This window comes from Perca fluviatilis, chromosome 13, assembly GCF_010015445.1.
Source record: "Perca fluviatilis chromosome 13, GENO_Pfluv_1.0, whole genome shotgun sequence".
In the NCBI taxonomy this organism is placed as follows: Eukaryota; Metazoa; Chordata; class Actinopteri; order Perciformes; family Percidae; genus Perca; species Perca fluviatilis.
This window is the reverse complement of record NC_053124.1, coordinates 15,754,451-15,781,907: the sequence shown is the minus strand read 5'-3', so window position 1 is coordinate 15,781,907 and position 27,457 is coordinate 15,754,451. Positions and strand designations below refer to the sequence as shown.

General features: G+C 40.2%; 3 protein-coding genes across 3 annotated transcripts in view; all 3 read left to right on the top strand.

The window, feature by feature from the left end:
• Positions 1-588, top strand: part of rapgef5a (Rap guanine nucleotide exchange factor (GEF) 5a) — a 48,218-nt gene extending 47,630 nt beyond the window's left edge. The window contains exon 26 of the mRNA XM_039820791.1: positions 1-588. This exon is cut by the window's left edge and continues 399 nt beyond it. The gene's annotated coding sequence lies outside the window, so the exon portion shown is untranslated.
• A 5,941-nt stretch (positions 589-6,529) lies between these two features.
• LOC120571848 (lactose-binding lectin l-2-like) lies at positions 6,530-7,106 on the top strand. Its single transcript, XM_039820940.1, has one exon. It carries the CDS (start codon positions 6,597-6,599, stop codon positions 7,074-7,076), a length of 480 nt encoding a protein of 159 aa, XP_039676874.1. The 5' UTR covers positions 6,530-6,596; the 3' UTR covers positions 7,077-7,106.
• A 2,936-nt stretch (positions 7,107-10,042) lies between these two features.
• On the top strand, positions 10,043-26,816 carry cdca7b (cell division cycle associated 7b). The gene is made up of 10 exons (XM_039819970.1): positions 10,043-10,352; positions 12,206-12,355; positions 12,445-12,542; positions 15,898-16,129; positions 16,268-16,330; positions 17,982-18,164; positions 18,501-18,653; positions 19,515-19,664; positions 25,767-25,903; positions 26,367-26,816. Exons 1-10 carry the CDS (start codon positions 10,335-10,337, stop codon positions 26,386-26,388), a joined length of 1,206 nt encoding a protein of 401 aa, XP_039675904.1. The 5' UTR covers positions 10,043-10,334; the 3' UTR covers positions 26,389-26,816.
• Positions 26,817-27,457: the final 641 nt, after the last annotated feature.

The window sequence follows — 27,457 nt, the reverse complement described above, 5'->3', positions numbered from 1 at the left end:
TTATAAAGGATTTATGGTTAAATGATTTAAGTCCATACACACTCTGTGAACTGTCTACAGGAGGAGATTCTGCGCAGCAAAACTGAGATTTGCCAAACTGAGACTGAGAGAAGAGGAGGCTGTAATTAGTTTGTACAGTATCTATAGGACTGAATATGCCCTTGTTTTTGTTCTTGTGGTTAGCTTTTGGTTATTTATTTATTAGCAGGTGGAATGTTCCTTTGTTTCAGTCTTTCAAGTCTTGTCCACCCTCTGGAAGTCAACAAGGAATTGATAGCCAGATGATGGAATTGATGGCCAGAATCTGCCCCATCAATGGTCTCATATGATTTAATCTGCATATCACACACCTGCCTGGTTGTGCATCTGTATCCAGGATACATGCATACATACTTATTTAGGTGTATGATGTGGAGCTTTTTTTTGGTTATTGTGTGGTAGCTTATTGAGTAATGCAAGCAGCGACCAGGGCTGAAGCAGTAAACCACTTAAAGGTGCTCTAAGCGATGTCACACGTTTTTTTAGGCTACAACATTTTTTGTCGGATACAGTAAACATCTCCATCCTTATCCGCGAGCCCGCCTTTCCCCTGAAAAAAAAAAATGTGGTCTCTGTAGACAGCCCAGGCTCCACAAACGGCAACAAAAACAAACCGGGCCAACCTGCACCACGAAACATAACAAACAGTGTTCCGGCGTTCCAGCCAATAATCGACAAGAAGGATTTGGGTGTTGGGGGTGGTTAGTGCGCGGAAGCACGGAAAGGAGGGGGAGGGGACAGGATGAGGAGGAGGGAGGGGCAAGCTAGCCTCCGTTTTGTTTGACAATACTTCGAACGTCAACAAGAAGTAACGTCACCCAACATCGCTTAGAGCACCTTTAAACATACATACACCGTTCACCTTTTTATCACTGAGGCTCTGTCTTTTAACTTAAATGTGCAGACACAGTGAGTAACAAATGGTTCAATGTTAACAGTGTCTGGCATGTGAAGGAAGCATTGTGAGAGGTTTTTATTGACTGATTTTAATGTTGGAAACACTAAAGCTGTCCTAAACGTGCCAGAGTAAAAAAAAAAAAAAAACGTTTATAAATGGTGAACAGTTCTCCTTGTTTCCATTTTAGAGTCCTGGTTAACTTTTAGCCAAACACTCCTCATGCACACTTCTCTATGATGTTTTTTGTGTGAATAGACAAGATAATTTTACATTGTATATAATATGGACCTATAGATTTATCAGTGCCAAATGTCACATTGAGTCCTGCAGCTTAGATGAACTAGAGCTCTTGGTTTGTTTAGGAATCACTGTCTTTTACCACAGACATTATTTCGTTGAATGAGCCCTCAAATGACGTCTGCTCCTTGATCATGTGACGCAGATCAGAATCCTCAAAGAGATGCTTTCTGACATTATGTTGACTGATTTCAAGGTCTGTGATGGTATACCACACAGCCCCATCATAGCACAACTATTTTTTTTACTTTATCCAATAACACAATCATGTTCATTAAGACATTTTGACATTCATTTTTACTGACTGAAAATATTACTTCATTCAGAAGTAGGCTTGTGTCTGTGAAAACCAACACAGGGTGTGGACAGAATAATGTAAGCACAAGGGCACAGGCCATAATACTGTCTGGTAGGAGTTTTATAGTGTTGGTTCACCCATTAATTACAGTTATCACTCTAACATTGGTTCTCCTCATGACCCTACAAATACATATTGGCTGGAAAAAAAATATTCTTTCTGAACCAAGCACATCACTCAAAAAAATTCCTGTTGACATGGCCATGAAACATCTATTTGTTATTCAAATCACTAAGGGACCAGCCTGTCGTGTTGCTAATTTCAGTCTGTAGTTACCAGGAAAGAAATGCAGTATGGTGATGATGGGAATCATTTAGAAATTCTATGAGTGATGATAATAAACACACATTAAGACAAGAAACAGCCTGTAGAACCACAAGATCAATTCTGGCAGACCTTTACTGTTTACGTTAATTTGTCCTTGCCCTGAATCTGTTCTTGCACAGTTAAGCGTTCCAGTGATACATTTCTGAAAATAGTGAGAATTTCTGCTGAGTAGGAGGAAACATCCAAAGGCAAGATTCCTAAATGTTATGTAGCGATGCATGTCTTGCAGTGTAACTTATAAAAACATAGGGGTGTTAAAGTGCAATACAGTAGAATATATTGTTGCCACAAATGTTCATCATCATCTTAACACTAAGCCTTTCAGAGCACAGAGCTGCTTCTCCTGCAGATCCTAAATCAAATAGACAAGAAAGGACTGGGGTTTCCCAAAAGGTTTTAGTGCCCAAAACATATTTGGTTTATTACAAGAAAAATATCAAAGACGATCTCTGGGTGAAGACTCACTTGTAAACATATGTATAACATATAATGTGCTATGAGCATTTTAGTCACAGTCTGTGCATTAAACGCTCTTTTAAAGGCACTAACCTGTTGTCACGGACAAACGGCATAGATGCTCTGACACTGAATGTAGAGCCAGTTTTGTGGAAACTATTATCATCACCCAAATTGATTGATTCAAATGTAAATTTTACTTGAGCCATTTGGTATTATGTGGACGTAAAATCACAACAAATACTAAAGAAGTCTATTTTAAAGGAATTGTTACACAGAGTCTTTAGATTGTTCTTCTCTGGGAGTTATAGATATATCCAAAACTATATCATAACCCATTAGAGATTATAGGAATAACATTCAAAAATTCTGAGTTTTAATTGAGCAACAATTTGTCATTTTTTTTTTTTCTTGGGTTCAGCTTTTTATAATAAGAACACAGTGTTACTTTTTCTCTTCAAAGTTACATGGTCTCATTTTAAAGATGCTTTTAGTGAAACCAAGTCAGCAATTCTTGGACTGTTTAGAGCTGAGAAATCAGAGGCATGGTCTGTTAATATGCAGTGTCATAGAAAGGCCTCGTGGTGGTCATTTTTACTATTAACCTGTACATGACGCACACACACAACACACCTCTGCTCATTGTGTTCAAAGAGCAGAATATTTGTGCTGTATTACTTATTTATTGTAATATATTGTTTATTTATGTATTTTTGAGGTGACAAAAGTTCATGTGCCATGTTCAGAGGTTCATCAATGCAGAAGTGCATTCTTGAGAAGAAAACATGTTTTTGGTTTGAAGCTGCAATGCTAGAATGTAAAAGTACTTGTAATGTTTTGTGGCAACTTCAGAGCAGCAAAAGAGCAAGTCGGGGTGATGCCGCTCCTCTCTTTCCTCTGGTGTCAGATGTAATGAGCTGGAAACCAACAAGAAGGTGTATTTAGTGTTTTATCGGCCGTTGTCATGACTGTGTAAAGTTAGTTTTTTTTAAAGCAATTTTGTTTAAAACCATGTATGTGCATGCATGTAAAAACAAAAAAACTCAACGTTCACAATGCAAGAGAGGACACATTGAAGGTTTTGTACTATTGTAATATTGTTGATGTGTAAATATATGCCCATGTTTGGTATGTTGTAATTTATCAGTTGTAAATGAAAAAGTCAACCACAAAGCAATACGTCTCCCCTCGTGTCCACTCAACCTTCTGACAGCTGAAGCCACATGTCTTTTCTAAAGGGGTGTTTTACTATGTCAACATTTGACTGAAATTAATAAATTATAGGTTTTATGTGACATCTCCAAGTGAGTTTGGGGTCTTTCTTAGCTCATGTTCAGATACTGTGTAGTTGTGTACAACTGAAAGTGTTTGCCAAGTGCATCTGACCAATGATATCACCTCAACAGTGCAGACACCCTATCTGAAAAAAAGAAAGAAAGTGGCATTTCAACCCTTTCTTGACAACATCAAACAGCGTAGATCTATGCACTGTGGTGGCCTAGAGGTTAAAGAATCAAGCTTGTGAACGGGAGGTCGTCTGTTCAATCCCCAGACCGACAGGAAAAAAATCTGGGTGGGGAAAGTGTCCCTCCCTCATTACCACCACTCCCAACTGCTCCAGTGGAGCTTCTCCGTGGCCACCAGATCAGACTGTGGCAGCTTCCAAGTGTGAATGTGACAGGTTGTCGTCAATCGGCTTACCTGGATGCAGGTAATACATAACATAACAACTTTGGCCCAGATGTGAAATGGAATGACTGCTTGTGTTCTTAAAATTTACTGTATTTATATAAATATTGCCCCTTTCTAAAACGATTACTACTACTCAAAGCACTAGGAATGGTAACTATTTACCATTCACACACTGTGGCCAAGGCTGCCGTACAAGATCATCAGATAAACATTCACACACATCTACACTCCAATGGCGCAGCATCAGGAGCAATTCAGGGTTCAGTGTCTTGCCCAAGGACACTTTGACATGGGACTGCAGGTCCAGGGATCAAACCACCAACCTTCCAATTGGTAGGCGAAAGCGCTTACCCCCCTGAGCCACAGCCGCCCTATCGAGCCTTCATAAAGATACAAATGTGTGAGTGTATGTACTTTCTCATATATAACTACTCCTGAATAAAATAGATGGTTTACTTTTGGTAAAGATATAACCAAAGTTCCAAATACTTTTCACTAAAAGATTTTGTTTCTCACAACTTCAAGCCCACCACTTTAAACGTAGTGTATCTTAGTAAAGTTAACACAGGATATGGTTCTTCTTGGACCTATGAAGATCTTAATAATTCATTCCACAATTAAAAAAGGTTTTATTTCACATTTTCAGAATAGCTAACAGAGCTTTAATATTGAACCATCATAATGTTTATGGTGAAGTTCTTTGGGAAGAATTCATTTGGGCCTCATATTCTCTTCTTCTGTGTAATTAATTCAAAGAGGTACAATATAGGATATTTCATAGACAAACTGACAGCTGAATCTGAGTTCTGGTTCATGTATCAACACCTAGATCAGTACAATTTCAAAGTATAGTATTTGTTAAGCTCCGTACTATCTTAAAAAGCAGCTAAGAGTCACATACATATTTGGTTCAAAAGACAATTTGTACTATTTAACTGGGTCCATTACAAACATACTACTGTAATACAGTGGTTTCAAGAACCTTTATGGTTTTTCCAATGAAAAGCTCAGCAACAACCAGCTGATTTTTGGGCTAGCCTTTGAACTGCCAGCCGAAGCTATTAGAAGTCACAACAGGAATCCAAACAAGATGTATTCTGTGTAAAACTGAACTGTATGCAGAAAACATGTTATTGTTTATTACTAAGCTCATGAATCCAGCCTCAAAGTCAATCATACAGTTCTGTGATGCCTTGTCTCCTGACAATTTACATACAATTTATTTTAATCATAACTGGCTATATAATTGGATATGGTGAAAATATACCAAACTTTCCTGACTCCCTTTTTCTTGTTCTACCTCTGGCGTTTTACTATGTCAACATTTGACTGAAATTAATAAATTATAGGTGTTATGTGACATCTCCAACTGAGCTTGTGATCTTTCGTGGCTCATGTTCACACATACAGTGTGCTTGTGTACAACTGAAAGTGTTTGCCTGTGTGTGTAAGCTATCTGCTCGTGCTCCAGGAAAGTAAAGAAAAAGTTTGGTTGGTATCCAGCAATTATGGAACGTTGGAAGCAGCAAAAACTGAACCGCAGTCGAAGCCGCTGCTGTACAGAGCGTCGTGCAGAACGTGCTGCGTGTGGCGTTTTTGCACTGTAGTTTTTTTGTCGTCAATTCTTTCCTCAGCCTGTATTATGCGGTTGTTTAGTTTTATTCACAGTTTATTAACATCCAATATCCAATGCTGTCCAAACTGCTCCAAATTCGGAACCCCAAGTTCATTGGGTTCCCAGGAAACCAAGTGTGAAGTAGATTGGATGAAGGTTCATGAGATATTTTAAAGACAGACGCACAAACACACATACAGAGGTTCTCCGATTTATTAAAGTGTTTTTCCATGTCTGTTCCAGTATCTGTGCATTAGATAAATGTGGGAACAGCACAGGTGTAACACCTGCTGTAATCACAAGTACACTGTCCAGCATGTGATTATCTAAGTAGGTAGGCCTACACATTACTCAACATTTACTACACACTCACTTATAGTAAAGATAGTTAAATCAAACTGTTGTAAGTAAGAGCTCACTGAGACCCTGTGGAGGTAAAAGGCAATAAAGTAGAAATGTTTATCCCACACAGTATTCATCATCAATTCAACACTAAGCTAAGATCATGATGAATCAAATTGACAGGGGCTGAGATTTTAGAGCATCTCTGATTCATTACAAGACAGGAGTCAAAGGGGCTCTCGGAGTGAAGACCCACTTTTAAACATAACTTTAGTGTTATGAGCATCACCTCTATGGTCTTAATCAGGGAGGATATGGGAAGTAGGTAAGTTGGTGGTCTTTTTTGACATATGTTCATATACTGTGTGTGGATGTGTACAACTAAAGGTGTTTGCCAAGTTCAGCTGACCAATGATATCACGCCAACAGTGCAGACACCCTGTCTGAAGCATATAAAAGAAAGCAGCTGGTCACCTGTCTCCTTGACGGTCTCGATCCCATCCAACGGTGCAGATCAGCTTCAACCAACACAACAACGCCTCGTCCTGCTACTGTGACAGAGAGAAGCCAACATGCTCTCGTTCCTCTTCTTGTTTGGGCTGGCTCTGAGCGCTGTGTCTCCTTCAGACGACCATCAAGTGAAGCTACAGCGTGGCAACTGTCCCATGTTCTGGTTCAGTTTCAACGACCGCTGCTACAAGTATGTGGCTACACGTATGACCTGGGCTGATGCAGAACTCCACTGTGTGTCAGAAGGAGCCAACCTGGTGTCTATCCACAGTCTGGATGAACAGAATTTTGTCAAATACCTGATTAAGAACTTTGATCCTGCTGAGGGATATACCTGGTTCGGACTCAGCGACATTCACAAAGAAGGAAGCTGGATGTGGTCTGATGGTTGCGCAGTCAAATTTGTCTTTTGGAACTCAGGACAGCCAAACGGTGCTGGAATTCAAAACTGTGGTCAGAACAACTATTTTTCAGAATGGAATGACTATGAATGTTCCTACTTGTCTCCCTTTGTCTGTGCATCTCGTATAATCTGTCCTTAGCAACCGGTTGCTCTGTTGACATGCATTATGACTCCAGAATAAAGACCCAGATGTACACTACACATATGTGTGCATAGAAGTCATTTCTTGACATTCAACCGAGTAACTCCAGTGGTTAATCAAAGGACATATTTTCAAATTTTTTGATAATCTCAAAATTAACATTAATAATAAATATAATCATAAAATTAAATCATATATAATAAACATAACTTACTTACAGTCTTTTTTCAACATAAGAGGAAATGCTTCAAAATATCTCAAGTAAATTCAACGTTATTAACATGTTGACATGAACACAAACTTTTTGAACATACAGTATTAGATCACATGCAACCGCCTCAACTGGCGTTTCTTTGAGAAAAATGTCAGACATTATATGATAGTGAAATGACCACAGTTTCAGCAGAAGTGAGAAGTGGCAAAGGGAGAAACCACACCACTGAATGCATCTGTGGTCCTCAATCCGAACACCACACAATACTCTGATAAGATGATGTAGTAAAATGTATTAAAAAAAGAAATAGACAGATTTGTCAAATACAGTCAGGGTGATATAGTTATGGAGAGAAATGACTAGGGTCAAATGGAAGGAGAGCTGAAGGAAAGAGAAATAGAAAGGATTGAGCGTATACTGTAGAGTGCATTCAGACATATGAGCATGGAGTGAAAGAGTAGTATAGTAGGAGCATAAAACCAGCCTGGTTCCAGACCTATGAATTACCACCCACGTCTTTATTCAGAAATTGATAGAAAATTTATGATTATCAGTCCAGCATGGAGCTGGTGGACAGTGGACCGGTGGTGTAGTCTACGTGATACGCAGGTATGTGCAGTATACCCACTAAGAAAGCTCCAGGATTTCCATATACCCTTTTCTTCTTCGCATAGGCTAAATAAAGGTATTTCCACTGTAAATTGGTGAATAAAAGTTATCTGAATGCAGGAAATTAAGTCTTTGATGCTCAAAATAACCCTGGGGGAGGACAGCCAGACCCCCCCACTATGATATGCCCCCCTCCCCCGAAGGCAGATTCTGGCCCATATATATAGGCCAATATATTTATATACAGTACAGTATACCCACTACAATACATTAGACTACACCACTGCGGTGGACCAAACATAACTTTACAAAGTTATGATTTACAGAGAAAAGTGAAAAACTACTTAGGTACACATTTCCAGTTTTATTTAACTGAAGAGTTATTGGTAATGAACTCATTCTACAATTAAAGCAAACTGCAAAAACTCCTTCCCTGTAATGTTGACTAATGCAGATGATCATCACACTGGACAACAGAATTACAAAGTGTAAATTATATATCCCGAACTGACCCAAAATAAGAGTATCAGCTTCAATTATGGGACCAAATGCCCTTCCATGTGTTGGACATGTTATTGTGATAGAGGGACAGAACAAGAGAGGAGCAGTAAATTAGAAAAAGGATGATCCGTTGCAATTTGAAAGACTTGTTGTGGGAAGTTTGTGGTGGCAGTGGAGGGGAAGGCAAAATAATTTTGCATTGTGTAAACAGCTGTCTCATCTCCGCTGATTTAAGCTGGCATGAACTGTGATGAGAAGTGGAAAGCACTCCCTTCCATAGTGGGCCGTTCTGGTCAGTGGTGGTTTAGACATGCTTTGCAGCAATATGGTTTCCTGACACTGCTAACCCCTATTATTTTGCAGTCATTCTGATGGGTATTTTACCCAGCAGGCTTCTGACAACTAAACAACAGTGGAGGGTTGAATTAGTAATGAGGGGGCTGAGACAAACAGCATAGCTAGGCTTGGTGGAATGCAGGTGCTGTGTAATTGTCAATCTGGCAGAGTGCCCTTGGAAAATGATACAACAGACATTAAGTAGCAGGGCCACACTTTTGGAAATACTCAGGTCATAACCCAAGCCCCCTCTCCCCAAGTTTTAGCAATGTATATTTGTATTTTGAAGGTCAAAAGCTCTCAAATCCCTCTGCACACTGCCAGGAATACAATTAGCCTGTTAGGGCAATCCTTAATATGCCTAAATCCTATTGAGGCACTCCACCTCATAATTAAACATATTAAAGCAAAAGTTTGACATTTTGGGAAATACTTTCTCTCTTATTTGCCAAGGGTTACATGAGCAGATTGATTGCACTTTAAAATGTGTCCATTAAGTATGAAGCTACAACTAGTCAGTTAGCTTAGCTTAGCAAACAGGGTGAAACAGCTAGCCTGGCTATGTCTGTCCATCCAGCCATCAATCCATCCATCTTCATCCAGGTTTCCGTGGTTGGGTTGTGGGGGCAACAGGGGACCAACCAGCTCTAACTGGGGGATCCTGAGGCATTCCCAGCGCCTCAGGATCCCCCAGTCAGAGCTGGCTAATATAGATTGGGAAAGGGAAGTTTGGGGTCCCCTGCTGGAGCTGCTGCCCCCGCGACCTGACCCAGGATATGCGGTTGGATACATAAGTGGATGGAAATATAATGTTGCTGTTGCTGATGCATTATTGTGTACCCATATCAGGTCACCATCTGGTCACCTCTGAGAAATTTTGATGTGCAATTTTCTTTCTTTCTTTTCAAACTTTTTTGGGCATTTCATAGACTAAACCATTATTGGGGAAATCAAATACTCTCTACTTTAAATACTGGGTAGAGCAACACATCATGTGTTATGAACTGATCATATGTAAAATCTTAATCTGCAAAGTAAATAATAACTATAAATCATAAATAGCCTACATGTAGTGTAGTAAAAAAATAGGCTATACACTGAAATGTAGTGGAGTAGCCTCGAGATAAGGCGCATACATATATCAAAATTTCACAAAGATAAAGTACAGTGTAATTTGATACTGTGATTACACAAGAACTCAAAGAGAAGAAGAAGAAGAAGGCTGTAGGGGCAGGTTCTCCTGGGGTGCCACGCCCATATGCCGTTTTCGCGCGAAAGGACGGACTGCACCACTGTGAGTGCGGGGGAGACGTAGAAGAGAGACTACTCCTAAAGATAAAGAGAGATAGGCTACATATTTAAGTACAATTGAGCAAATACTCTTTGAAATCACACAGCCATTATTTGAGTTTAACAATAACAATTAATGGACTTAACTACAAACAAATGTATAAGCACAACAACAACAAAACCCCTACTTTTGCAATGACCGGACTTCTCTAGTGGTTAATTTTTAAACGTACCTCTACTCATTGGTTTTCATTTTACAAGACAAAACTTTCTGCAGGACGGGAATTTGCAGCAAAACAGAAAAAATGACCCTCACGTCAAAGGTAAGCGGCAGAGCAGTACGTGTAAATGTAGTTCTTCTTTCCACGTTGTCTTTTGTTGTGGTGAAGAAAAGTCATAATCCGTCAAATTGAAGACCATTGTTAACAGCGTCCGTTAACGTTAATGTTGTTGGCCTGGGCCTTAGTCTGCTTCATTGTAAAGATGCATTCATATCCTTCTCCGAATAAGGTGTTTTTTTGTTTGTTTGTTTTTTGTGGCTGTAACTCTAGCTAGTTCAGTTCTGTAACCCAGACATCCTGCCTGCCTTGAACGCAATTTACAAAACTTGTCTTAAGTCTTTGTTTTGACCTGGTTAACTAGCTAGCTTACACGTGAGCTGCTTCACACCAATGGGCAGGTGACCTTTTATATATTGGCTAAATGCCTGAACCGTAAGATGATCTAAGTTAAGGAGTGCATGTTTTTCAAAGAGCTGGAGGGTGGGTACATTCGTCTCCCTTCTCTTGGAAGGTCAGAGGTCAACATCCCTGTGTCTAGAGGGGATGGATCAGCAGAGTGGGACCTGGGACATCAAATGCATTCACTCTGTTTTACACAATACAAATGACAGTCTCGAAAGCACATATTTGCCAAAGACTCTGGCCAAGACGTACACCGTTGTCATCAGTGGCCATGAAAGAATAACATGTAAACACTTACCTTTTAACCATCTATTGTGTTTGAGTCTTCGGGACTACATACTTAACATTGTTTCATCAGCTTGATATGTCTCAACCTTCCCTTATTTTACGAGAATTTCAGAATCAGAAATTTGCCTTAAACATTAATATAAAATAAACAATAAACAAATATGTTCAATATAACTGTTTAACATTAAGAAAAAATAGCTTTAGGTGATTGCAAACTGATGACATGTTTATAAAGCCTGCTACACATTATACAATTATAAATTACTTCTTTTATGTTTCTTTTTAGGAATAATAGAATGGGTTTTGATATGGTCTGTATCTGTGATGATGTGGGCAGTACTTTTAAGCAGACAGCAAAATTCCACCCAAATCCCAAATATATTCATGCATAGCTCATATAACATAATTCTTTACCTTCATGAAATGTGCATGCCCAAATAGTGGAGGTTACACTTCAGACTTTTCTACATATTTGGTTTAAAATTAGAAAAAAAAAAAAATATGTGAAGGGAAAAAAATGGATGAATTCAAATGTTCGACCCCGAACAATGAGGAAGTGAAGTCAATTCCTTTTCCACTTAACTTTGTCATTGGTCTTAAATCTCCCTTCCCTGCCATGGCTGAGAAGTTGCACAGGCCTGTAGTGATAAGGATGTCCTTGGGTTGAGTTTTGTAATTGCCAACATCAATTCAAGAAGATGCGTTTACTTCAATAACAGCCAGTCTCTGCTCTGGTTATCATGTCAAGAGGCACAGTGACACAGCTGAACTAAATTTGTTGTTCTCACAGCATTCACCTAGTGACCAAGGATGTCCGCAGGTGGAGTGGTGCTCCCTCTGGTGTAAAGTGTAAAAATTGATCTAAGAACCTGGCCTGTGTTAAGTGCATTTCCTTCCTTATAAAACCTCTGCAAAGCTGATTTTTTTTATTAATTTTTTTAAATCCAGCATTGTTTCACCCATGTTTACTAGCTTGCAGTCTTTTGTGGCCTCTTTTTAGCAAATCTTTCCTCATTACTGCCACCTGTTGATTAGTAAAATAGCGTGACACCTGTTAAGACTGTGTGTGTGTGTGTGTGTGTGTGTGTGTGTGTGTGTGTGTGTGTGTGGCGTGCTTGCTTGTATGTGCACAAGATGAACAAAATGGGGACCCACTCATTGACAAAAACCTAGTTTAATATGACACTTGATATGTCTGCCAACAGGCTCCGTGTTTCAAATCCAAGTTTATCACTGCTGAGCTGGCTCGTCTGTTCAGCCAGTCGGACAGTGAGGAGGAGTTTGAAGGTTTCAGCGAAGAGGAGGAGGAGGAAGAAGAGGACAGACGTTCTTTTAACAAACGGCTAAAGACCAAGGTATGAAAACGTTTATTGTTGGCTGTAATGTTTGATGAAGCACCATCTCGAGCACCACACTAAAAGCTTTTCTGTTTTTTTTTCTCCAGGTGGTGGATTCAGAGGACAGCGATGTGGACACAGGCTTCTACTCTGATGGCGAGGATGCTGCTCCACAAAAGAGGAAGAGTCTTTTAGTTGCCCTGAGGTAGGGGTGTGTGTGTGTGTGTGTGTGTGTGTGTGTGTGTGTGTGTGTGTGTGTGTGTGTGTGTGTGTGTGTGTGTGTGTGTGTGTGTGTGTGTGTGTGTGTGTGTGTGTGTGTGTGTGTGTGTGTGTGTGTGTGTGTGATCTCTGTATCAGTATGTTGAAACCCCTAGATTCCTGTCAAAGTTTGCTGTTTGTTTATGTCTAAATATCATTTAGTGCTTTAACATAAACAAAGAATCTGATATATTTGATGTGGTGGGGGTATGTCTTGTTTACAGGACTGTAGTATATACACTGGTTTACAAAGCATTTAAATGCAACATAAACCCACATGATGTATCTTGAACAGACAAAGGGATTGAGTTAATGAAAGCCTCTTATTGCCAGTACCAATGTAACTACTCATGAGGTTAATTATTTGTGTCACATTTGACAGCTTGAGTCTGACCATCTGACAGAAATATTAAAGGTCCCATTTTTAACATTAATATGAGTTCCCCCAGCCTGCCTATGGTCCCCCGGTGGCTAGAAATTGCGATAGGTGTAAACCGAGCCCTGGGTATCCTGCTCTGCCTTTGAGAAAATGAAAGCCCAGATGGGCCAATCTGGGGTCTCATTTATAAAACTGTGCGTAGGATCCTTACTATAAGTGTATGTGCGCCCAAAAGCCCAAATTGGCGTATGCTGAAAAAAAGTCAGATTTATAAAACCGTGTGTACGCACACCTGTAAGCAATGTTCCCTTTATAAATCACAGATTGACTACAAGTGTGCGTACGTGGATCAGCCTCTTATCCCGCCCTGTATACGCCCATTTTTAACCATAAATAGTCAATGCAAAGCACCTCGTGAATGCTGATCAGTATGTTAATGACCCTTGCAGTTGTTCTTCGTTACACCGAATCATGACGAATCATGACGACTGGCGGAGAGAAAAAAAAAAATAAAAAAAATAAAAAAACCTCTCAGACGCTCGGGAATTGAATTATAATTTAGGCCTGTTGTCGCACAGTGTAGGGAAACCGGATCTATAGACTACCTTTTATTAATAAAATCTTCCAAAACGGCAGGTATTACGGCACTCGGGGACAGCTTCGATATACCAGACGTATATAATAAGATTTAACAGAACTATATATTATATCCAAACAAGCCTTAGTGATGAAGTTGAAGATTATATATCATATTTATTTAAAAAAACACTTAGCTGTCTGACATTTCCTTCTGGAAACAGCCGGTTTCACCCAGAGTGGCGAGGACCTGTATTTGGACCGGGATGGCACGGTTCCGGCACGTTGCCCTCTCTACTGGACCCAATTCAGTACATAGATCCAAGAGCGCAGCTATATTACTATTACAGCTATATTAGGGAATTTAAATCGGCATATGAGCCAGTCATCGTCATGGTCCCTGAAGTCTCTTTTTCTCCTGATTCTTCCATTGCTGTCCTCCTGCAGGGCCAGCGGTGCCATCATGCAGCATTACGCACGGGTTCACTGCAGTATTTATATGTTTAGTCTACAACAATTAGTGATTGTTAACACCTTGCTAAAATCACAGTAACAACTAGTGGTAAACCCCACCCCGAGATACAATTTGAAATCGAAATGTAATAGGCAAACACACTTTTCTTCATGCAGGTTTTCTTATGAACAGTATTAAAGTTCGGAACGATAACGAGGACATAGAGCGTAACGATTGCGCGAGAGCTTAACGGCTGTATTTCCAGACTTTGACATTTGATGATATATGCACAGTTTTAAAAACGGATATTTCGTTATTTACACTGTGTTCTGCAGTTATATGCTAGGGTATTTGATGATATCCTGTATCTCCTCCTCATGCGCTCCGTAGCGGACAATGTGACGGCGAGACAGCACTGATTAAATATTAAGAACGACTTGATTTAAGATTTGAGTTGGAGGTGTTTATGGAACAATTATCACTCAGAACAATTATTACTCAATTATCACTCAGTACAATCTTCATGATATGGTGTGAAGAAATGTGCGTGAGGCATTAATACTTAAACATATTAGGAGTAGCCTAAGCGTTATTCCCACATGTACTTTCTGCAGTCTGACTTCAGTTCACCACCTCACCATCTGCGTCGCCTATTTTGTCTCCAAAATGTGCGTACGCATGGGTCAGAGTTTGCGTAGAGGACCGCACATTCTCCCGTCAAGTTTGTTTTTTATAAATCACAACCTTTGCGTGGGAAATGGCATACGCACATTTTCAGCCCCGTTTTGTGTGTACGCCACGTTTATAAATGAGACCCCTGGTCCTTATGAGGTCATAAGGAGCAAGGTTACCTCCTCTTTCTCTGCTTTGCCCACCCAGAGATTTTGGCCCACCCATGACAAAGTGAGATACATCATGGCTTGCAAACAAGCGAAGTGGCAGTTGGTCAAGGCCACACCCCCACCCTCCACCTTGCCCCCCCTCTCTCCTCCTCAATAGCATTTAAAGCTACAGACACAGAAATGGCACATCCTAAGGAAAGCTCATTGTGGGACTGGCTCTAGTGGCTGTAATTCTGCACCAAGGCTGAATTTCGGTAACCTGACTCCGCCAGATGGATTGCTTCGCATTTGCTCGGCATATCCGTCTGGGAACTTTCCGTTGGAGAACTTTTGGGAAGGGGCGAAAATACTGGTTAGCTGATTGGATAAATCATCTGTCTATCACCCATGTTGGTGATAGACGGGCCAAATCAACCAATCAGATCAACGAAGCGTATGAAAATACAACCACAAGCCCCTGCTGCTGCAGGCAAAGCATAGCTCATTAGCTCAGCAAGAAAGCAACATGTCAGTAAAGGATATTTGCCATTTGTGTAACGAGAATTTACGAATAAAAGGCACCCTTTCAGGTTCCCGGTCCATATTCCAAAAGAAGGATCCAAGAGAAAAAAGCATTAGCGAGCAGCTAACAGAATTAGGGCTACCGCTGTCTGAAAATACTGGTTAGCTGATTGGATAAACCATCGGTCTATCACCACCTAAACCCGCCTCAAAACCAACGCTGATTGGTCGGTCGTTTGGCGAACGGCTCCAAATTTTCTCTATCTCAAGATGCCAGACTGAGCTGCGAGTCTATATAAGGCTATCTAAGGCCTATATAAAAGCATCCAAAAAGCAGCATGTCATAGGACCTTTTAAGACACTCATTTTAGTGGTTTGGCCCAATAAAAGTGAATTGTGCTTAGGTTAATCTTACTGCTGTTATCCACTGTAGTCATCCTATTGCCCGCCCAACTATACAAAGGACTGTTTGAAACACAGACCTGTTTCATGACAACTGTGTTAATTCTCCATTGATGGAAAAAGGATCTGATCTAATGTTGCTCCTCAGGTTTCCCGTCAAAAGACTCTCTACCCCCAAACAGAAACTGCAAGAGAAAAATGTCAAAAAGCCAGTCAAAGAAACTCCTCCTTCTCAAAGAGTCAGAGGAAGGCAGAGGATGAAGCAGCAGCAGCAGCAGCAGGAGGAAGAGGAGGAGGAGGAGGAGGAGGAGGACAAAGAGGAGGTCCTGACTCAGAGCCTACGGAAACGAGACAAGAACATCCAGGAAAACAAGGCCATGGTAATGAACCCTTACAACCTTTTGTGTTTTCTCCATATTTTGACACGCTGTGGGATCTGTATTTAACTACTATACTAAAAGTCCCCCCTTTGTGTCATGTCCTTTTTGACTCTGGTCTTCTCTGTTGTTGTCTTTCAGTTGGCTAAGCTGTTTGCTGATCTGAGCACCATAGCTGACCTCACTCCGCCCACCACCCCTCAAGTGAGTATACGCACTAGCACCAGTTTCTCACAACCATAAAGCAGAAAAATTTACTTGGAAATGAACCATTCACTTAAAGATTATTGATCACAAGTAACATTACATTGTTGTGGCAGACTGTTTTGTCCAGTAAGTGCATTCAAACTCCTTAGAAACAAGAGTTTAAGATGTCATCCAAAATTGTAAGTGAGAATCTTGGTGTCGATGTTCACAAAAGACCACAAGTGACCATATGTTCAAGTAAAAGTGTGGTTATTTATGTAATGTTTATTTGTATAGGACTTGTGTTTAGCATGAACCAGTACCACATACCATATAATTTATAGCCTGAGCTAGTTTGCGGTACCCTTACCCTGATTTTCCACTGGGTGCGTCTTTGCTGTGTTCCGGCTGCGTTCTGGTTTTGTTCCGTCCTCCTCCATGCCCCATACCACACTGGGAGGATGGTGGATTATCAAGCATTGACTTGAATGACCGCGATTGCTCACGGGGATCGCAACAAGCCAGTGGAAAATAGGGTTTGTGGTCAAAAAAAAAAAAAAAAAAAAACTAACACAAAACTCTTGAAATACATCCAGAACAACGCAAGACGCAAACAATGCTACAATAAAATAAATGTTGTTTATTTTTGTTGTGTTTACTTCAGTGATGGTGCCATCCATCTCGTGTCACTTGAGGCCCGGACACACAGAGCCGACGGCCAAATGTCGGCAGAAAAGGCTGTTGGGCTGATCAGTCTCCCCAAATTGCTCAAAAAAGTGCCTTGGAACACACCAAAGCGACGAGACGTAATACGTCTCCATAACAGCAGGTGGCGCTAATCTGTATTGTCGCCCAAAAATGAAAACCAGCAGCTGATTGGACAAACGCGTCACGTCTTGTTTCTCCGGAAATTCAAAGCCAGACTGTCATGGCGGCTTTTTCAGAACACAATCTCATATTGTACTAAAATAGTTCACCGAAACGTGTTTCTGAAAAGATTTTAAGCGAGAAATAGGCCATGCAGTTGCTCAATCTGTCTTCATTTCACCTCAACAAAGGACAGTTTAAAAGATTTTCGTCAGATTTTGAGAGACCAGTCACGCTCATTCCACTCCCCGTTTCCGGGTTAGCACTCTACCAATCAGATGGGTCATTTGAGTCTGACTGCTGGCAGTGCCCGCCCCGCCCATTTATACATGTCATATTGAGTCGCTGACCTCGCCAGACTGTCCAACGGCCGATTATCGGCTCTGTGGGTCCTTTTTATATGTGTTCTTATTTTTACTCAGACATAAAAAATTGAATGAAAAAACTCTACAATTATGTTCAAGTATGTGTGTGTGATCAAGTAGAACTAATTGCATGGCTGTAATTGCTAGAAGTTGCCAATATTGACTAATTTGTTCATTAATATTCTAGTAACTTTTATTTACCTTTTTCATAGCAAAGTTTACACGTCAGATGCATGTTAAACAGTAGTTGAAAGGAGAGCTGTGGATGCAGGTCAGATGATGATGATGTTGATGATAAAATATTAATGATGCATGTTACAAACTACACTTAAATAATCCAATATATTTAAGGTAAGATGTTTGTGTAAAACGCCGCACTGTTTTTGTGTTTTATAAAGACAGATTTTTTTTTTTTACTGATTGTTTTATGTCTGCAGAAGAAAAAGCGTGCGCCAGAGAAAGCGACGCCACGGAAACGCAAGTTTGAACCAGAGATGGGGTCAGAAAGGAGGAACCCGTCGCGTAAGGCTCGTCCTCCTGAGAACTTTGCAGTGGAGGAAAAGAGCGAGCCACTAACCCACAGAAGCCCCAGGACTGTAGACCTCAGGAGACTGGTGGAGGTAGAACAAGTACTTCATTAATATGGAATATTTTTTTTATTGAGAATTTCTTCATTATCTGTCATCTATTCTGTATACTGTAGTAGCAAGGATGTGCTCTGATCGTACATAAATATGCTGGAAGTCAGATACTTACTTTTTGTGTTGATGTTATATTTCTATAAAAGAAAATGTATTTGTATTTGTATTTATTTGACTTTGTATTTTAAATACAAAGTCACCAGTTAGGTATCTAGTCAATGTTAATCGCTTTCTACAAATGAAATGTCTCAAAAAATATATATAAAAGAGTGCAATTTATTAATTGTTATTTATCTGTCTGTTGTGATTGGGCAGGTGGACGAAGAAGTCGGGGAGAAAAAGAAAAGGAGGAAGAGCCACAGCTCCAGGAGGAGCCAGTATGACGTGAGGTCAGTTGACGAGATCACCAAAGAAGACCTGGACAACGTAGCGTACCGCAACAAAGACAAGATCTGGGACAAGGAGAACGTGAGTCACATCAGGCCTTTACCTATTTAGTGCTCTTGTTACTGTACTATACTGTCAGGCAGTGTTGTAGTACTCGAGACCGCTCTTGGTCTTATGACCACTTTTTGAAGGTCTCGTAATCCACCACATTTGTACTTGGGCTTGTCTCGGTCTCTGATTTTATTTCAAGACCACAACTGCAGCGTAATCACTAAATTGCCTGTGTATCGTCTGATTCATGTGTTAACATCATTACTGTGATTGGATGTAAAACTTCCTGCTTCAAATGCAACCAATAACTTGACTCATTCTTAGTTTTGAAATGTTACTGTAAACCCCCGTTCCCCGCCAACACTTAACACACACTCCAAAAGTAAATGTATGTGACAGGAGAAGAAGCTCTGGTTGTCTAGGAGATGTCAGCCAAATCGGTAATAACATTTAATCTTTTAAATTTTATTTATTATATATTTTTTAAAGAGCTTATTTGCAAAACAACATCTAAAAGAAAACACACAGCAGTGTGTAAATTCTGCAATGTAACACTAACCGACACAGCTGGGACCACCTACATTTTTTTATCTGCACTAAGTAAGGAAGTATTAAGGAAAGTAAGTGTGAGTGATGCTAGCTAGCTAAAGTTATTAATCTGCCTCTATAACAAAACTCTCCAGAAATCTCTTCACCCCTCACCCAAAGTGATACAGCAAATATTAGCTCTACATATTAGCTAGTTGTGTATAAACTGTGTGTTTCAGTTGTTTGGTCTGGTCTCGGTCTCGAAACTCTCTGGTCTTGGTCATGACTTTGTCTCGGTTTAGATGGTCTTGACTACAACACTGCTGTCAGGTGACGTGTGTGTGTGTTTGTGTGTGTTTCCAGGGCAGCTCATGTCACCAGTGCAGACAGAAGACTCTGGACACCAAGACAGTGTGTCGCAGTGGTGTCTGTGTAGGGGCCAAAGGTCAGTTCTGTGGGCCGTGCCTAAAGAACCGCTACGGAGAGGACGTACGCGATGTTCTGCTCGACCCGGTCAGTGCTAACACATGCAAATGTTTAATTCTCCATTTCTCTCACTTTCGATTTGGTAAACTTGAAAATGTGGGTTTGTCCGAGACTGAACTTAATTGTCATTTATTTATTCGTTTTTTGATCTTGCCACTTTATATAAAAAAAACTATCGCAAAATCCTACTGTAGGGACAATTAAGAGCAAATAATATGTAACAGGAAAAGTAATATTACTATCATTCACAACTGGGGTAATAAGTCGGGAACAACATTGATAAGCTTAAATAAGCTGTCATAAAATGTATACAATGATGTTTTGATGTTATTTTTCTCTTTTTACACTGCTTTGTTATGCTGTATTGTGTCTGTTTTAATGATTTCCCCTCTAAAAATAAATATTTGCCTTGATTTTACATGGGAAAATAATATTCTATTGTTTGTTATTCTTAGGCCTGTCACGATAGTCAATAAATCAATTAATGGCACGATAAAAAAATGAAAAAAAAAAAAAAAAAAAAAAAAAAAAAAAAAAAAAAAAAAAAAAAAAAAAAAAAAAAGAGAGAGAGAGAGAGAGAGAGAGAGAGAGAGAGAGAGAGAGAGAGAGAGAGAGAGAGAGAGAGTTAGTTCCCGCAGCACTTTGCGCCCGTCAAAAAAATAAAAGTATATGAGGCGATATCAACCGTGTTACCGCTCCCGTTTTCTCCCTTTCATTCCAAACCACACAGCTGACAACCTGCAAGGGGAGGGTGGGGGACAGGCTCGGATAAATATAGGGTACTAGGCTCGGACATACACGCGCTGTGGACTTGTGTCAGTCTATAGCGGTTTCAGGAAAGTGGCTGCATGTGTTTGACAACGCACAGAACATTAACGGTACAAGCCTACAGCTGTCTGTGTGTGTGTGTGTGTGTGTGTGTGTGTGTGTGTGTGTGTGTGTGTGTGTGTGTGTGTGTGTGTGTGTGTGTGTGTGTGTGTGTGTGTGTGTGTGTGTGTGTGTGTGTGTGTGTGTTTTTTTTTTTTTGGGCCCGCCCCCACGAAGCTCCGACCTGCAGAGGAGCAGAAGCCGCACCTTTGCCAAAATGAAGACTGAAAAACAGAACTATTTTGCTACAAACATTTACTCGCCATGTGGCAGATAGCCATATAGATAGATAGATTTAATTTATTAATTATACAGTGCCTTGCGAAAGTATTCGGCCCCCTTGAACTTTTCGACCTTTTGCCACATTTCAGGCCTCAAACATAAAGATATAAAACTGTAATTTTTTGTGAAGAATCAACAACAAGTGGGACACAATCATGAAGTGGAACGAAATTTATTGGATATTTCAAACCTTTTAAACAAATAAAAACTGAAATATTGGACGTGCAAAATTATTCAGCCCCCTTAAGTTAATACTTTGTAGCGCCACCTTTTGCTGCGATTACAGCTGTAAGTCGCTTGGGGTATGTCTCTATCAGTTTTGCACATCGAGACTGACATTTTTGCCCATTCCTCCTTTGCAAAACAGCTCGAGCTCAGTGAGGTTGGATGGAGAGCGTTTGTGGACAGCAGTTTTCAGTTCTTTCCACAGATTCTCGATTGGATTCAGGTCTGGACTTTGACTTGGCCATTCTAACACCTGGATATGTTTATTTGTGAACCATTCCATTGTAGATTTTGCTTTATGTTTTGGATCATTGTCTTGTTGGAAGACAAATCTCCGTCCCAGTCTCAGGTCTTTTGCAGACTCCATCAGGTTTTCTTCCAGAATGGTCCTGTATTTGGCTCCATCCATCTTCCCATCAATTTTAACCATCTTCCCTGTCCCTGCTGAAGAAAAGCAGGCCCAAACCATGATGCTGCCACCACCATGTTTGACAGTGGGGATGGTGTGTTCAGGGTGATGAGCTGTGTTGCTTTTACGCCAAACATAACGTTTTGCATTGTTGCCAAAAAGTTCGATTTTGGTTTTATCTGACCACAGCACCTTCTTCCACATGTTTGGTGTGTCTCCCAGGTGGCTTTTGGCAAACTTTAAACGACACTTTTATGGATATCTTTAAGAAATGGCTTTCTTCTTGCCACTCTTCCATAAAGGCCGAATTTGTGCAGTATACGACTGATTGTTGTCCTATGGACAGAGTCTCCCACCTCAGCTGTAGATCTCTGCAGTTCATCCAGAGTGATCATGGGCCTCTTGGCTGCATCTCTGATCAGTCTTCTCCTTGTATGAGCTGAAAGTTTAGAGGGACGGACGGGTCTTCGTAGGTTGTAGTGGTCTGATACTCCTTCCATTTCAATATTATCGCTTGCACAGTGCTCCTTGGGATGTTTAAAGCTTGGGAAATCTTTTTGTATCCAAATCCGACTTTAAACTTCTCCACAACAGTATCTCGGACCTGCCTGGTGTGTTCCTTGTTCTTCATGATGCTCTCTGCGCTTTACACGGACCTCTGAGACTATCACAGAGCAGGTGCATTTATACGGAGACTTGATTACACACAGCTGGATTCTATTTATCATCATTAGTCATTTAGGTCAACATTGGATCATTCAGAGATCCTCACTGAACTTCTGGAGAGAGTTTGCTGCACTGAAAGTAAAGGGGCTGAATAATTTTGCACGCCCACTTTTTCAGTTTTTTATTTGTTAAAAAAGTTTGAAATAGCCAATGAATTTCGTTCCACTTCATAATAGGGACCCACTTGTTGTTGATTCTTCACAAAAAATTACAGTTTTATATCTTTATGTTTGAGGCCTGAAATGTGGCAAAAGGTCGAAACGTTCAAGGGGGCCGAATACTTTCGCAAGGCACTGTATATTATTTAAATGTAATATTTAGTGTTAAATAATTGTTAAATGTAGTACAGAGTCCTTAGTCTATCCCACAAACACTCGAGGAATGCTGCAAACGTTTGACAGCCAGCAGGCTATGAATTACCTGGGAGAACATGCGTGTCACAAACGGCAAACAACAGCGTGAAAGACGACATACTAAAGAGATCAAAGACATATTGTGGATATTTAAAATGTCTTCCAGTTCCAGTGTTAAATATTCTTTAGAAATAAAAGTTTATTGATCTTTGAAAAGGTGTACCTGTATTATTATGCCATTATCATTATATTAGATGAAAATGGTCTCTCAACGACAATATGATCGTTTATCGCAATAATTTCTGGGACAATTTATCGTCCAGCAAAATTTGTTATCGTGACAGGCCTAGTTATTCTATGTTTGCGGGTTGTTTTTGTATTGCTGACTTGAGAATCAGAAGGGCTTTTGGATGAATAAATTTTCTGTTATGCTGATTGATATCTAGTTATTGAAAGTTTTTATATTTTCATTTCAAACACCGTGCATCTGGTGGGAAAAATGTGGGATTAAGTTTACATTTCCAGCGACAGCCATACCGTTTTTTTTTTTTTGTTTTACGTAAAAGCTGAACTGGGTTGTCAACAGAAGAGGTGGAAACCAACAAAGCAAAGAGCACCACCTACATAAACTACAACTTAATTACTGGAAAATTCAATAAAAATGGAAGGTATAAGGTGAATTGGTGACTCTAATCTTGACACTGTGGTGATTGTATAGATCTTCTGTGCTGCCGGGTTGAACGTGTGTGCGAAACATCCACATTTCTTTTCAGCAACATCCATATTTGAATCATTGTCTACTGTCATGGCTACAACTTTGTTCTATTAGAATCCGCTTTATTGGCCAAGCAACACATACGTGGACTTTGACTCTGTTTTTATTGATTTGGACCCCGAAGGACTGATATGATTTGACCCTCTTCGCTTTCTCTCCCTGGATGAAAACCAGGACAGGGGGCCTCCTGTTCTTCTGGTATTCTACCACAAGCCCGTTGGTTTTGCTGATAGAGCTTCAGGTGATTGTTGTTGCACCATGTGACGAAGCTCTCTATCAGTCCTCTGTACTCTTCTGTAAAAATAGTCGCGAAGGGAAGACCGCATGTTTCTCACTGTATATGATTCACTGGAATACATGTCAATATAGTGATAACTTGCATTTTGCCAAAAAATACACTAAATCCCTTTTCTTCTTTTTTTATTTTATTCTTTTTTAAATTAGTTGTAGTTGGGGCTGCTGAAGCTAACCTAATACATTACAGAACATACAGTGCCCTCCACAATTATTGGCACCCCTGTTTAAGATGGGGTCATGGACTTCTAAAAATTCTCCTTTTTTTTTAAACAACATAGAACTCAAATGCAAAAAAAGAGAAAAATCCAACCTTTTATTTAAGTACATTACTTTGGTGGTAAAAAAAGAAATCACACATTTAGAAAAAAAAAACTTGAAATCATGTGTCCCACAATTATTGGCACCCCTGATGTTAATACTTTGTACAACCCCCTTTTGCCAACAAGACAGCACTTAATCTCCTTCTATAACATTTCACAAGATTGGAGAACACAGAGAGAGGGATCTTTGACCATTCTTCTTTGCACAATCTTTCTAGATCATCCAGAGTCCTGGGTCCTCTCTCATGCACTCTCCTCTTTAGCTCACCCCACAGGTTTTCGATTGGGTTGAGGTCTGGGGACTGAGATGGCCATGGGAGGACCTTGAGTTTGTGACTGCTGAACCATTTTTGTGTAGATTTTGCCACATGTTTAGGATCATTATCCTGCTGAAAGACCCAGTGACGAACCATCTTCAGCTTTCTGGCAGAGGCCATCGGGTTTTTATTTAAAAATGTCCTAGTAGTTCAAAGCATTCATAATGCCATGCACCCTAACAAGGTTCCCAGGGCCTTCGGAAGAGAAACAGCCCCAAAGCATCACAGATCCTCCACCATACTTCACGGTAGTGAAGGTGCTTTTCGGCATACTCATCTTTTGTTTTACGCCAGACCCACTTAGAGTGTTTGTTGCCAAAAGCTCAATCTTAGTCTCATCTGACCAAAGCACACAATCCCAGTTGAAGTCCCAGTGCCGCTTAGCAAACTCCAGATGTTTACGTTTGAGTGTTAGTGAGAAAAGGCTTTTTCCTTGCATGCCTCCCAAACAGCTTGTTGGCATGTAGAGAGCGTCCTGATGGTTTTTTTGAGACTTCGTGACCCCAAGATGCCACTCTTTGATGCAATTCTGTGACAGTGAGCTTAGGACTTTTTTTCTTTACTCTTACCATCCTCCTCACTGTGCGTTGTGGCAAGATAAACTTGGGACCTCTTCCAGCCTTGTTTGTCACTGTTCCAGTTGTTTTAAACTTCTTAATGATTCCTCTGACTGTAGATACGGGGGCAAGTTAAGGCGAGTGGCTATTTTCTTGTAGCCATTGCCTGACTTATGAAGGTCGACACACATCTGCCTTACTTGAATTGTGTGTTCTCTTGTCTTTGCCATGTTGACAAATGGGTAAGAGAATTAGGACCGCGGGTCACGTCATATTTATACCCCAGGGAAACAGGAAGTCATGAATTACTATTTAAAAGTTCCTAGATACCCTGACCAACTTTAGCAACTACAGAAAAATATATTTAAAAAAAATCTATTAAATTTTTCAGTGGAATTGTGGGGGGGCCAATCAATTGTGGGACACATGATTTCAAGTTTCTTTTTCTAAATGCGATTTTTTTTTTTTACCACCAAAGTAATGTACTTAAATAAAAGGTTGGATTTTTCTCTTTTTTTGCATTTGAGTTCTATGTTGTTTAAAAAAAAAAGGAGAATTTTTAGAAGTCCATGACCCCATCTTAAACAGGGGTGCCAATAATTGTGGAGGGCACTGTATTAGATATACAGTATTATGGTTTGTTTGTATGCACCGGTTTAAGTTGTGTCCTTGTCTTTGCAATTGGGAGCTGCTGTCTTTGAGTTAAGTGCTAGTGTCACTTTGGGACATTTATCACAGAATGCAGTAAAAGCACTGACCACTTACCAACAAAGATCCTGCCTAAAGAAGAAATCTGTCAGATACAATGAAGAATTGTCAGTGTATTTACAGTGCGTGGCTTATTATGAATGTGTGCCTTTTTGGTAGCAACAGCAGGTGATTTGAAAATGTTTAAGACTTGAGGTTGGAAGGAACATAAAACCTCAACATGGATTCACTTGTGTAATAGATTAACAGCACGGTTGGTCACCCACATTAAATCCGGGCCTTTTTCTTTGTAGACGTGGTCGTGTCCCATCTGCAGAGACATGTGTAACTGCAGTCTGTGTCGTAAGAAGGAGGGCCGCTGTGCGACCGGCTGCCTGGTGGGATTGGCCCGGTACAACGGCCACGACAATGTCCACGAGTATCTGGAGAGGTACATCACCGCATTCTCACTGTACAGTTTAATGTTATAGACCTGGATGGGATCTCCCTAAAACTGTGACATCAATGTCCATGATGTGAACATTTTAGGAATGTAATTCAGAACAGTCAGTGTAAAATCACTGTTGGAAAATGTCTGTGCTTCTGCATTGAGCATTGAATTAAGAAAATCTACTAGAATTGATGCTTTTTGAAAATTGAATATCTTTTGGGTTTGGGACAGCAAGTTGGACAAAACAAGCTATTTGAATACATGAACTTGAGCTCTGACATACTGCCATGTGTATTTTTTTTAAATTCTTTTAATTGTTTTATGATATTTTAGACTGACGTGTTTATTGATTAGTTGGAAAAATTACTGACAAATCCAGAATGACAATAATCACCAGTTGTAGCCCAACTGAGAACATGTTGACAGCAGATAAAGCTCATGTGTTGTTTTGTCTCCATTGCAGCATTCAGAAGGATCTGCAGTAAAGTCCGGAGAGGAGAACCTGCTCGTACAGCTAGTACCCGGAGCAGGCTCTTGTGCTTCACAGTACCGTAGAACTCATTTTAATGCACATTTTTAGGTTTTTAGGTTAGCTTTTATCCAACTAGAGAAACAAAAGCAAAACATGTTTTTATGTCACCTTATAAGGCACATACACTGTTAATATGTTTTATATATCCTGATCTAAGCCTGCATAAGATGCAGGGATGTTTTTGTTGTTTTAAAGTCTGTTCTCAGTTTTGAGTTGAATACATTCTTTTGAATATTTCTACTCCTGATGTTCACTAGGGTTTTCTGTGTTAAGGAAGCAAAATGAGCCTTTTATAAACCAACTACTTTTCTAAAAGTGAGTAACTTTACAGCATTGATGTCAGTTCACTGTAAATTCTAATAAAGAATGGCATTATCTGAATAATTTTCCATGTTTTTTTTAATATGTATATTTATACAGGCACACTAGACCACTGTGTCTTTTAAGGAGAAAAGTGTGTGTGTGTGTGTGTGTGTGTGTGTGTGTGTGTGTGTGTGTGTGTGTGTGTGTGTGTGTGTGTGTGTGTGTGTGTGTGTGTGTGTGTGTGTGTGTGTGTGTGTGTGTGTGTGTGTGTGTGAATAAAAGTGTGTGGGGGTGTGGGTGTTGTTTTTAGGGGGGTGGGGGGGGGGGGGGGGGGGGGGGTTTGTTTTGGGGGAGGGCGGGGGGGGGGAATAAAAAAAAGGGGGGGGACAAGTCACGGGGGGGGGGGGAAGGGGGGGGGAAGGGGTTTTTGAGGGGGGAGAAAAAGGGGGGAGAAATAGAAAGGTCTGTTAGAACTTTGATCTAATCACCAATGTCTTCATTATCTATCTATAGTGTCTTACAGCGCACACTCAAAATTAATGTGGGTGTATGTTCACACTTTGGCAATACAGATCTGCAGACAGGTCCTGGAAAATATTTCAGCCCAGAGTATGTATTTTGGGGTTAATTTTCTTGATCAAACGCAAACCCAATGGACCAATTTACATCCAACAAGAAAATCGGTCCTTGTTCTGATATTTTGAGAGTTCCTTACATAA